Below are 13,069 nucleotides of genomic sequence, written 5' to 3'. Positions count from 1 at the left end.
CAACTTCTTCAGCACCTCCCACAGGTACCCCCGCTCTATCCTATCGAAGGCTTTCTCAGCGTCCATCGCCACCACTATCTCCGCCTCCCCCTCCCTCGCCGGCATCATGATAACGTTCAAAAGCCTCCACACATTCGCGTTCAACTGCCTCCCCTTCCCAAACCCTGTCTGGTCTTCATGGATGATCTGCGGCACACAATCCTCAATCCTCGTGGCTAAGACCTTCGCCAGCACCTTGGCATCTACATTTAGCAAGGAAATCGGTCTGTAAGACCCACACTGCAGGGGATCCTTGTCCCGCTTCAGGATCAAGGAGATCAGTGCCCGGGACTTCGTCGGGGGCAAACCCCCCCCTCCCTTGCCTCATTAAAGGTCCTGACTAACAGCGGGCTTAACAGGTCCATATATTTTTTATAGAATTCGACCGGGAAACCATCTGGCCCCGGTGCCTACCCCGCCTGCATGCTTCCTATCCCTTTGATCAGCTCCTCCAGCCCAATCGGGGCCCCCAATCCCGCCACCAGTCCCTCTTCCACCTTTGGAAACCTCAATTGGTCCAAGAAGCGGCCCATCCCTCCCTCGTCACGTGGGGGCTCGGATCGGTACAATTCCTCGTAAAAGTCCCTGAAGACCCCATTGATGCCAACCCCACTCTGCACCACACTCCTTCCCCTGTCATTAACTCCCCCGATCTCCCTAGCTGCGTCCTGCCTCCGAAACTGATGCGCCAGCATCCGGCTTGCCTTTTCCCCATACTCATAAATCGCCCCCGGGCCTTCCTCCACTGCACCTCCGCCTTCCTGGTGGTCACCAGGTCGAATTTGGCCTGGAGGCTACGCCTCTTCCTCAACAATCCTTCCTCGAGCTCCTCCGCATACCTCCTGTCTACCCTCACCATCTCCCCCACCAGCGTCTCCCTCTCCCCCCGGTCTCTCTGCTCCTTGTGGGCCCTAATGGAGATCAGCTCTCCCCTCACCACCGCCTTCAGTGTGTGTGTGTGTGTGTGTGTGTGTGTGTGTGTGTGTGTGTGTGAGAGAGAGAGAGTGCGAGAGAGCACGAGCGAGCGAGAGAGAGAGCGCGAGAGAGCGCGCGACAGAGAGAGAGAGAGAGAGCGAGAGCGCGCGAGAGCGAGAGAGACAGCGCGCAATAGAGCGCGCAAGAGAGAGCGCGAGAGAGAGCGCGAGTGAGTGAATCCCTTGCCAATGCTCTTCCCCACATAACCTGTCAAAGACTCTGACACCCAAGCTCACTCTGAAGTGCAGGTCCAGGCAGATCTACCATGTCATCATAAGGATAGCATCCGCAGTGTTGGAAAGGACATTCAGCAATGGAAGAACAAAAAAAGCACAAGGAGAACGAGCTGGAATAGACCACATAGAGTCACAGAATTTACAATGCAGAAGGAGGCCATTCAGCCCATTGAGACTGCACCAGCCCCGAGAACAGCACCCTACTTAAGCTCACGCCTCCACCCTATCCCCGTAAGCCCGTAACCCCACCTAACCTTTTTGGACACAAAGGACAATTTCGCACGGCCAATCCACTAACCTGCACGTCTTTGGACTGCGGGAGGAAACTGGAGCACCCGGAGGAAACCCACACAAACAACGGGGAGAACTCTCGCGCTCTCTCGCTCTCTCTCTCTCGCTCGCTCGTGCTCTCTCGCACTCTCTCTCTCACACACACACACACTCACACGCACACTCCGCACAGACAGTGACCCAAGCCGGGAATCGAACCTGGCACCCTAGAGCTGTGAAGCAACATTGCTAACGACTGTGCTACCATGGCCCAACAAGCGTGCTCCACCATTCCCTCCCGTAACCCATATCCCGAAGCTGCCTGAGACCAAATTCTGTCTACCTTAGCCTTAAATATCTTCAATGATAGAACATCCACAGTTCCCTGGGCTGGGAAATTCCAAGGATTCACCTAATGTGTTGCACTCCTTGACCAACGGAAACAATCTCTCAGCATCCACCCCAACAAGCCTCTCGACATAGGCCGGGCTTCTACTTGCTCAACCCCTTGGCTGCAAAGTGCAGGGTGACATCAGTCAGCAGCCACAATTGGTCCTTCTCTAGATCTGACTGATGAAACCAATTTGAGACCTGGGGCGGGATTCGCCTGGGTCGGAGAATCGCCGGGGGGGTGGCGTAAATCCCGCCCCCGCTGGCCGCCGAATTCTCCGGCACCGAAAATTTGGCGGGGGTGGGAACTGCCGGTCGGCGGCGGGCCCCCACCCCCCGGCGATCCTCCGGCCCGTGATGGGCCGAAGTCCTGCTGCGGTCATGCCAGTCCCGCCGGCGTGAATCAAACAACCTATCTTACTGGCTGGGACTAGCGGCGCGGGCGGGCTCCAGGGTCCTGGGGGGGCGGGGGGCGATCTGGCCCTGGGGGGTGCCCCACGGTAGCCTGGCCCGCGATCGGGGCCCACCGATCCGCGGGCAGGCCTGTGTGGTGGGGGCACTGTTTTCCTTCCGCCTCGGCCATAGCCTCCGCGATGGCCGATGCGGAAGTGACCCCCCCCTGTGCATGCGCGGGGATGACATCAGCAGCCGCTGACACTCCCGCGCATGCGCGGACTTCCGCCGACTGGCGTGGCGCCAAAGGCCTTTCCCGCCGGCCGGCGGGGCACCAACCACTCCGGCGCAGGCCTAGCCCCTCAAGGTGAGGGCTTGGCCCCTAAAGATGCGGAGGGGCGGCCCGACGCCGGAGTGGTTCACGCCACTCCATACCACCGGGACCCCCCGCCCCGCCGGGTAGGGGAGAATCCCGGCCCTGCTCTGTGAGGCAGGAGAGATGTTTGATGATAACCATACACACCGAGGGCCACAATAGAGCAAACTATTTGCGTTCTGGAGATTCAATTAATTGTGGGGGCTTGGTGGGGGGTGGTGCCTCGGAAGATGATGGAGGGAGGGCTGACACAGGAAGGAGAAGGAGGGCAATGGAGTGTGATGCAGATTGTGAGGGCAAACATGCCAAGGAATGACAGGCTACAGCAGTGCCAAGAAATAGCTCACGGGTGGATGATCAGTTGTAATCTGGTTGAATGGTGGACCAGCTTCGAGCAATGTGTGAGGGACAGAGCCAAATGAGATTCTTTCTTGGCTATGAGACAAGAGGGTATATGACAACTGTTATGGGGAGGTGTTTTCAGAACCCCAAAATGTATCATGGAGTTCAACCAACCTCTCCCTTTAATGGATTACCTCATCTTTTCGCAGTTTGTCAGGTAATGTTAACTGCAATGTTCTTGCCAAATCCAACAGTCTGCTTTTCGTTTCTGTCCGTAAAGTACTACATGTGACCTTCTCCACCCCCAAAAACTTCTGAGCCTCTGAAAAAGCCATTGTTCACAACACTCTCCCCGCTTAAACTAAAATACCACACCAGAAAAGCAACAATCCTTCACTGTCTTGAAGTTCACAAAAGCCAATCCAATAGATAGACTTTTATCCCGGACGAGCCCCCAATTGTTATGGGGGAGGCGTTTTCAGAACCCAAAAATGTATCATGGAGTTCAACTAATCTCTCCCTTTAATGGATTTTGTTGCTTTTCCGAGCACACGGTGTTTCCCTAGGTGTGGAATTACAATTATGGGCACGTGGGTTTTTAAAACACAAAACACTGTTTATTCCATGAACTCAACATAATATCTTAAATAAACATTGGATCTCTTAACACCCCTTACTTCAAAGCTAACTCAGAAAATATTGCAACAGTAAATAATTCCTTAAAATGTTCCTTCAAACTTCCAAGAGACTTAACACCTTTAAACAAAATCACATCAGGTTAAAGGCTTCACTATTATAAGTTCAAATCACCCAAATAATCCAGAGATAGTCTTTCATGGCAAATATCCAGTTCACTGCAAAACATAGACACCCATTCAGCTCTTTTAAAAACTTGCAGCTCTCTGGAAACACACAGACACACACTTTTTAAAACTGAAACTAAAACCCTGCAAAATGGCTGCCTAAAGCCCAGCCCTACCCACTCTCTGACATCACTGTTTTCTTAAAGGTACATTGCTTACACATCCATTTCTTAAAGGCACTCTTGCATGACACCTCTCCCCAAGAAAAATAAATAAACCATCAACTTCAAGATGGTTTCATTTTTCACTTTTGCACCATCCACTAAGAAAGGTACACAGTAAATCTACGTTTTTGTTTAAAAAAAAACAATACATGCAAACAGGTATAATAATATAGTCCATTTTTCTTTGTTCTTCTTCCTCCAACTGAAATCCTTCTCGATTGACAGTCTCTTTGAACAAAGTCTCTGCACGATCCATCCATTCCTCTACTCCTCGGCATTTCTCTTCAGAATCAGATAATTTAGTTCAATCTGACCACAGAGTCCCTTGCAATTCTCCAATACAGGAACAGTGGTGATCACAGCTTTCAGGCAGTCAAATGCCTGTTGAAAGTCCGCTGTCCATTGAAATTTTTTAGGTTTCTTTAGCAATTCCATCAGTGGAGTAATCACGCCACAAAACATTTGCACAACTGTTCGATCAAATTCATTCATGTTAAGAAATCGCATTGCCTCCCTTCGTCTTGAGGGTATCAGAAACTGCTCAAGGAAAGTGATTCAGGCTTCTCCAAATTCACTTTCGGCTAGGTTCATCACCAAACCCGCCTCCTGAAGTCGATCGAAGAACTCCATACGATGGTTTAAATGTTCTTTCCATGTCTGGAAGTTGGAAATAAAAGCAGATTGTCCCACTTTCTCCATGCAATCCTTCAATGGTGTGACAGGATAAGAGTCCGTTCTTGTAACTGCATTCATCTTTCGATAGTCCACACACAACCGTTGGGTACCATCTGGTTTAGGTGCCATCACTATGGGTGAGCTCCATTGGCTGCAACCCACTTCAATTATGCCATTCTTCAGCATACTCTCAATCTCTCTGATAACCTGTGCCAATTTTAAAGGATTAAGTCTATATGGATGTTGTTTGATAGGAACAGCATTTCCCACATCTACATCAGATATAGCCATTTTAGTACTTCCCAATTTATCTCTACAAACTTGCCTGTGTGTTATCGATAACTCTTTCAGGTCAGTTCGTTTTTCCTCTGGAAGGTAACTTAACAATTCATCCCAATTTTTAAGAACATCCTCATTTTCCAATTTAACTTGAGGTATGTCAAATTCACATTCATCTGGATTTGCTTCGTCACTTTGAGTTGGAATCAGTAAAACCTCCTTTTTCTCTCCTTCCCTTTCAAAGTACCTTTTAAGCATATTCACATGACACACTCGGTGGGTGAGTCTTCCTTCTATCTGGTGTTTTTACCACATAATTCACCTCACTTAATTCCCTTTCAATCTGATACGGTCCACAAAACCTAGCTTTTAAAGACTCTCCTACCACTGGTAACACCACTAAAACTTTATCCCCACTGGCAAAACTATGAACTTTGGATTTCTTGTCCGCTACCCGTTTCATCACATTTTGTGCAACTTTCAAATGTTGTCTAGCCAATTCACCTGCTCTATTTAATCGTTCCCTAAAATTTGACACTTAATGCAATAGTGTAATTTCCGATTTCTCACCCACCAATTTTTCCTTAATCAATTTAAGTGGTCCTCTTACCTCATGACCCAAAATTAGTTCAAAAGGACTAAATTTGGCAGACTCATTAGGTGCATCCTTAATTGCAAACAATACGAATGGAATTCTTTTATCCCAATCCTCTGGATAATCTTGACAATACGCCCTCAACATTGTCTTTAATGTCTGATGCCACCTTTCTAACGCTCCCTGCGATTCTGGATGGTACGCAGTTGATTTAAATTCTTTTATTCCTAAGCTATCCATAACTTCTTTGAATAACTTTGAAGTAAAATTCGTTCCTTGATCCGATTGAATTTCTGTGGGTAGTCCATATCTAGTAAAGAATTTAAGTAACTCCTCCACAATCCTTTTAGCTGTAATATTACGTACTGGAATGGCCTCTGGAAACCTAGTAGACACATCCATTACAGTGAAAAGATATTGATTCCCACTTTTTGTTTTAGGAAGCGGTCCTACACAATCGATTAGGACCCTTGTGAAAGGTTCCGCAAATACTGGAATGGGTATTAAGGGCGCTGGTTTTATCACTGCTTGAGGTTTCCCTTTCACTTGACATGTGTGACATGATTGACAAAATTTAACTACATCTTTTATGTAGTCCAGGCGAATAAAAACGTTTCTGGATTTTAGCTTGAGTTTTCCTTATTCCCAAATGACCTCCCACTGGCACCTCATGTGCAACTCGCAACACCTCCTTTCTATACCCTACCAGCAATACTACTTGATGAACTTCTGCCCACTTTTCATCCGCCTGCATATGTCCAGGTCTCCATTTTCTCATCAAGACATAATTTTTACGGTAATAACACTCTGGTACACTCTCAGATTCCTCTTCCGTATATGCTTTCTGATATATCCGTTTTATTTCTACATCGTTCTGTTGTAACTCCGCCAATTTTCCTGAACTAAAAATATCCGCCTCATCCTCCACCTGTTCTTGTCCTTTTTCAACCATCTGATCAAAAATCGTTTCTGATAATTACACTTCAACTTCATCTTCACTCTTTGATTTCTCCTCTTGTCTTAACCTGTGACTTTGCGACCTTGTTACTACGCAATCCGGAAAAATCCCAGGATATTCGTCCTTCAACACTTCAGTTGTCTGATTTTCCACTGGCTTATCAACCACAGTAGGCATCACTCCCACCTGCGATCCAGCTATACCATTACCCAAGATAAACTGTATTCCTGGACAAGATAGTTTATCTATTACTCCTACTACCACTTCACCACTCTTCACTGGACTTTCCAACCTTACCTTAGAAAATGGAACACTACTCCTCTCACCCTGAATTCCACATATCACCACCTTTTCTGGCAACATTCTTCCCAAACTACATAATTCCTCATCTCTTACCATTAAAGATTGACTAGCCCCTGTATCTCTTAAAATTGTGACTTCTTTACCTGCTCCTCCTGATACACATGAGTAAACTTTACCCACACAAGTAAATTCTTTCAATACATCTGGCACCTTCTCATCAATCACCTCTTGAACAGGCTGTACAATCGTTTGCACCTCCTTCGCTTCACTTGGTCTTTCCTTTACCACTCTAACAAACCCCACTGTCTTATCCTGTTTTACAACATCAGCCTTCCCAGTGCTTTTCTTCAACCACCAACACTGTGACTTTACATGGCCTAGTTTATTACAGTGAAAACATTTGAAACTTTTCATTTCTTTTCCACCCTCCTTGATTTCTTTTTTAATCTGAGGTACACTCTCTTTGTCTCCCATCAGATCACCTTTACCACTTAAGTGTTTCTCTTGTCCCCAGTTTCTATCCCTCACCGGCTGAAATTGATGTCAGAAACCAATCTTTGATTTATGAACTAATTCATAATCATCTGCCATTTCCGCTGCTAATCTCGCACTTTTAATCCTCTGTTCTTCCACATGAGTTCTCACTACATCAGGAATTGAATTTTTAAACTCCTCCAAAAGTATAATTTCTCTGCGAGCTTCATACGTTTGGTCTATTTTCAAAGCCCTTATCCACCTCTCAAAATTATTCTGAGCCTTTCAATCTCCATGTATGTTTGACCAAATTATTTCCTTAAATGTCTAAACCTTTGTCTGTAAGCTTCAGGCACTAGCTCATATGCACTTAAGATGGATTTCTTCTTCTTCCTCTTAGTGCGCGAGGTTCAGCCTCATACAGTTTAAGGTGCTGCACAGGGCACACATGACCGGGACAAGGATGAGCCGGTTCTTTGGGGGTGAGGACAGGTGTGTTAGGTGCTCAGGGAGCCCAGCAAATCACACCCATATGTTCTGGGCATGCCCAGCGCTGGAGGAATTTTGGAAGGGCGTAGCGAGGACGGTGGCGAGGGTGGTAGGATCCAGAGTCAGACCAGGCTGGGGGCTCGCAATATTTGGGGTGGCAGAGGAGCTGGGAGTGCAGGAGGCAAAAGAGGCCGTAATTTTGGCCTTTGCGTCCCTGGTAGCCCGGCTAATGATTCTCCTTCAGTGGAAAGATGCGAGGCCCCCAAGCGTGGAATCCTGGATCAGCGATATGGCAGGGTTCATTAAATTGGAGAGGGTGAAATTTGCCTTGAGAGGGTCGGTACAAGGGTTCTTTAGGCGGTGGCAACCGTTCTTAGACTTTCTGGCAGAACGATAGACATTGGTCAATGGCAGCAGCAGCTTAGGGGGGGGGGCTTACTTTATTTTTGTTTATGTTATTTACACTGGAGGGTCTGAGGGGGTGCATACACCTGTTGTGTTAAGTCGGGGTGATAATGTTAATTTATTATTTATGTACTGGGGGGGGCAGGGGGTTGCTCTTTTTAGATTGTGTATTGTACTTAACCCTGTTGGGTTCTTTTTTCTTTCTCATTTTGTTAGTGATATTTTATGAAAACCTTTAATAAATTTTTTAATTTTTTTATAAATGGATTTCTTCACCTCCTAATACGTTCCAGATACCCCCTCCGGTAGTGATGCAAACACTTCACTAGCTCTACCTACCAGCTTTGTTTGAATCAGTAACACCCACATGTCCTGTGGCCATTTTATTTGTTTAGCTACCTTCTCAAATGAAATGAAAAAGGCTTCCACTTCCTTCTCGTCAAACCTTGGCAATGCTTGGACATATTTAAATAGATTCCCACTAAGCCTTCGACTATGACGCTCTTTCTTATTATCCTCATCACTATCATCCAAATGTACGTTTCCCTTTACGTCTGCCAATTTTAACTGATTGTCATGTTTCATGGCCATTTTCTGAAGTTCAAACTCCCTCTATCTTTTTCCCTGATCTGTATCTCCCTTTCTTATTGTTCTGCTAGGGCTACTCTTTCTTTTCTCCTTTCTTCTCTCTCCTTTTCTTTTTCCTCTCTCTTTCCTCTTCCTCTCTCTCACTCTCGTATTCCAGCCTCTTTAATTCTTTCTCGTGTTCCATTTGTTTAATTTGCAACTGAATTTTTGCCATTTCCAATGAGTCAAACGGTATCTCAGGCAACTTTAAATGCTTAACCACCGCCATAATTACCCCATCTTTTCGCAGTTTGTCAGGTAATGTTAACTGCAATGTTCTTGCCAAATCTAACAGTCTGCTTTTCGTTTCTGTCCGTAAAGTACTACATGTGACCTTCTCCACCCCCAAAAACTTCTGAGCCTCTGAAAAAGCCATTGTTCACAACACTCTCCCCGCTTAAACTAAAATACCACACCAGAAAAGCAACAATCCTTCACTGTCTTTAAGTTCACAAAAGCCAATCCAATAGATAGACTTTTATTCCGGACGAGCCCCCAATTGTTATGGGGGAGGCGTTTTCAGAACCCCAAAATGTATCATGGAGTTCAACTAACCTCTCCCTTTAATGGATTTTGTTGCTTTTCCGAGCACACGGTGTTTCCCTAGGTGTGGAATTACAATTATGGGCACGTGGGTTTTTAAAACACAAAACACTGTTTATTCCATGAACTCAACATAATATCTTAAATAAACATTGGATCTCTTAACACCCCTTACTTCAAAGCTAACTCAGAAAATATTGCAACAGTAAATAATTCCTTAAAATGTTCCTTCAAACTTCCAAGAGACTTAACACCTTTAAACAAAATCACATCAGGTTAAAGGCTTCACTGTTATAAGTTTAAATCACCCAAATAATCCAGAGATAGTCTTTCATGGCAGATATCCAGTTCACTGCAAAACATAAGACACCCACTCAGCTCTTTTCAAAACTTGCAGCTCTCTGGAAACACACACACACACTTTTTTAAACTGAAACTAAAAACCTGCAAAATGGCTGACCTAAAGCCAAGCCCCACCCACTCTTGACATCACTGTTTTCTTAAAGGTACATTGCTTACACATCCATTTCTTAAAGGCACTCTTGCATGACATAACATTAATTAAACCTATTTCAAATTGCAGCAGTGATTTAATTCCCAGAATTTTATTTCAACACACTTATTAATGACTTAATCTCTGAATATTGGAATCTAGAAGTAGTACATGCAATATTGGGTGTAATACCATGCACAATAATCAACCAAACAAGTTTATATTCTGACATGCGCCTATCTAGATGTGCATGCAGCAGTGTAGTAACCCATGGGGCTTTAAGACCTAGAGCCCGGATACTTGGGAGACTAGAGTAGTAATATCCATGGTAATGCAATGTCGCTGGCTTCAATAAAGCCTATTTAATAACAAAATTGTCAGATAGCCAGGCAATTCGGAATTTCTGCTCAGATTATTAGCTTGCTTTGTTGGAAACTGTTTCATCTGAATGATCTGGAAGATGGAAATGAAGGCACTGTTGCTAAGTTTGCAGATGATACAAAGATCTGTAGGGGGACAGGTAGTATTGAGGAAGCAAGGGGGCTGCAGAAGGATCTGGACTAGGAGAGTGGGCAATGAAGTGGCAAATTAAATACAATGTGGAAAAGTGTGAGGTTATGCACTTTGGAAAAAGGAATTTAGGCATCGCTTATTTTCAAAATGGGGAAATGCTGAGGAAATCAGAAGCTCAAAGGGACTTGTGAGTCCTTGTTCACGACTCTCAAGGTTAACGTGCAGGTTCAGTCAGCAGTTAGGAAGGCAAATGCAATGTTAGCATTCATGTCAAGAGGGCTAGAATCCAAGACCGGGGATGTACTTCTGAGGCTGTATACGGCTCTGGTCAGACCTCATTTGGAGTATTGTGAGCAGTTTTGGGCCCCGTATCTAAGGAAGGATGTCCTTGCCTTGGAAAGGGTCCAGAGGAGGTTCACAAGAATGATCCCTGGAATGAAGAATTTGTCGTATGAGGAATGGTTGAGGACTCTGGATCTGTACTCGTTGGAATTTAGGAGGATGAGGGGGGATCTTATGGAAACTTACAGGATACTGCGAGGCCTGGATAGAGTAGATATGGAGAGGATGTTTCCACTTGTAGGAGAAACTAGAGCCAGAGGACACCATCTCAGACTAAAGGGACGATCCTGTAAAACAGAGATGAGGAGGAATTTCTTCAGCCAGAGGATGGTGAATCTGTGGAACTCTTTGCCGCAGAAGGCTGAGGAGGCCAAATCACTTGAGTGTCTTTAAGACCGAGATAGATAGGTTCTTGATTAATAAGGGGATCACGGGTTATGGGGAGAAGGCAGGAGAATGGGGATGAGAAATTATCAGCCATGATTGAATGGCGGACCAGACTCGATGGGCCGAGTGGCCTAATTCTGCTATTATGTCTTATGGTCTAAGCTGCCGTTAGCTACAGCACCAAGAATCTCAGCTGCCAGTTAGATGAAAATTTAAACAGCACTGTACAAACTGTGGATCATGCAAAAACAGGAGAAACGCTGCTGTTATTTGAGTAGTGCCAATTTTGGTCCTGGCGACTTGCAGCTGGCTCCATTGCTCGCCAAGACGTTAGGAAGCACCACAACCGACTGCGCATGCCCAGCATTCAGCAAACACAACCTTACAAACAACTGGTGCTGATGATTACCCTCTGCGCACCTTGGATAGGGAGAGGATAAGAGGACAAAATTTAACTGCTCCTGATCACTATTCAGGGCCCACCCTCCCCGCCCCTGGTAAAGATGCATTTCAGACTTCAGTGAAGAACAAAATGCCTCAGCTGTTTTGCTCTCAAAACAGCAACATTTGATTCTGACACTCACTACCCAGTGCACAAAAATGCAGATTTGCCACTACCCAGAGAACTATTTCCCAACACGAGGCACTGGCTTCAGGGGAGTTAAAAATTGGAAAGAGAATAAAAATGTGAACTGTCAAAGTAAAAATTAAGTGCAGCATGGACAGCATATCACTTCTTACACAAGAAATACTTGTCAACAGCATGTTGGAAAGACAAATGAACCGGACAAGTTGACGGAAGAGGATAAGTAGAGCAAATTTTTAAAGTAATGGCTATTTCAATTTAATCTGTATTGAACACACATTTATTAGGGCTAAAACATAATCTTACCTATATTGGGATGATTCAAAATCTTCATAATCCTTACTTCCCGAAACAGCTGTGAAAATTAAAAATATATTAAGCGTTAGAGATATAACGCCGTTTTTAAAACCCACACACTGATCTTCATTTTAACATGGTACTAATAGGATAGGGACCACTGTTGAAATCAGTAGAGAACACTTTGATTCAGTGCATTAATACACAGCTCTTACACCTTTAGTAATTTGGTTAGAATTCAGCCCAAGATGCAAGATGGAAGGCACCTACTGATGTCACTGTGAAATTGAAGTTCAGCAGTTTCAATTGTGCCTCAATGCAAAAATAACTGTACTATAGCAGTACAACTTAAATTGCTGTGTGCCTGGGAACTTTACATAACTTATTTTTCAGTGTTCCCTCTTAACATTATAAACTGGCTGGGGTTGGAATTGACACTCTATTTCTTTGTTGCTGAACAACATGCAACCTTTAAAATAACTGGCGATCTGTCAGTTGAATGCCAAACCCTACAATTTCTGGTTTGGACTAAGCTCTGTAGTATGAACTGAATCACAGCTGTCTCAGTGTAGTTCCTAGTTACTGTGTGCTCTCTACACAACTTCACTCAATTTAGGGCAAACCTTTTAATCTTACTTGGAGAAAAACGTGTACTTATGCTGTGCTTCATCACGTACCTTAGAAATGTCTCAAAAGTATTCCCCCACAATTAATTACTTTGAATGGCAGTATTTGTTTATATAAATCAACACAGTAACCGAGTTGCACAAAACAAGATTTCACAACGGTGATGGTCAGTTAATCTGTTTTTGGGTGGTGCCAGAAGGACAGACAAAGACCTAGATGAGTCTAGGGGCATTTATCTTGAATAGCCACGCAGATGGACAGAACCACAGTTCAATGTCTCATATGAAGCACTCAACATAATCAAATACTTCAGTTAAAGTTATCAAGTTCTAGAATGGGGCATCAACTCATGATTGTTTCTTAACTTGGTCACGGGCCTGACTTGGTGGAGAACATGTTCAACAGTCTGCAAAGTGCAGTCTGAGAAT

The 13,069-nt window shown here is 44.9% G+C and overlaps 1 protein-coding gene across 7 annotated transcripts in view; it reads right to left on the bottom strand.

Annotated features, from left to right (window-relative positions):
* mark1 (MAP/microtubule affinity-regulating kinase 1) overlaps window positions 1–13,069 on the bottom strand; it is a 323,583-nt gene that overhangs the window by 111,979 nt on the left and 198,535 nt on the right. For 4 of the 7 annotated variants that reach the window (XM_072509555.1, XM_072509526.1, XM_072509507.1 and 1 more), the window contains exon 4: window positions 12,024–12,072. The exons of 1 other annotated variant lie outside the window; for it this stretch is intronic. In XM_072509555.1, the coding sequence (XP_072365656.1) occupies window positions 12,024–12,072 (49 nt within the window). Of the gene's footprint in view, window positions 1–3,560; window positions 4,931–12,023; window positions 12,073–13,069 lie in introns of those variants that run through there. 2 more of the 7 variants (XM_072509547.1, XR_011947840.1) reach the window with 2 other exon arrangements.

Source organism: Scyliorhinus torazame, chromosome 1, assembly GCF_047496885.1.
Source record: "Scyliorhinus torazame isolate Kashiwa2021f chromosome 1, sScyTor2.1, whole genome shotgun sequence".
Taxonomy (NCBI): domain Eukaryota; kingdom Metazoa; phylum Chordata; class Chondrichthyes; order Carcharhiniformes; family Scyliorhinidae; genus Scyliorhinus; species Scyliorhinus torazame.
This window is presented reverse-complemented; position numbering and strand designations above follow the sequence as displayed.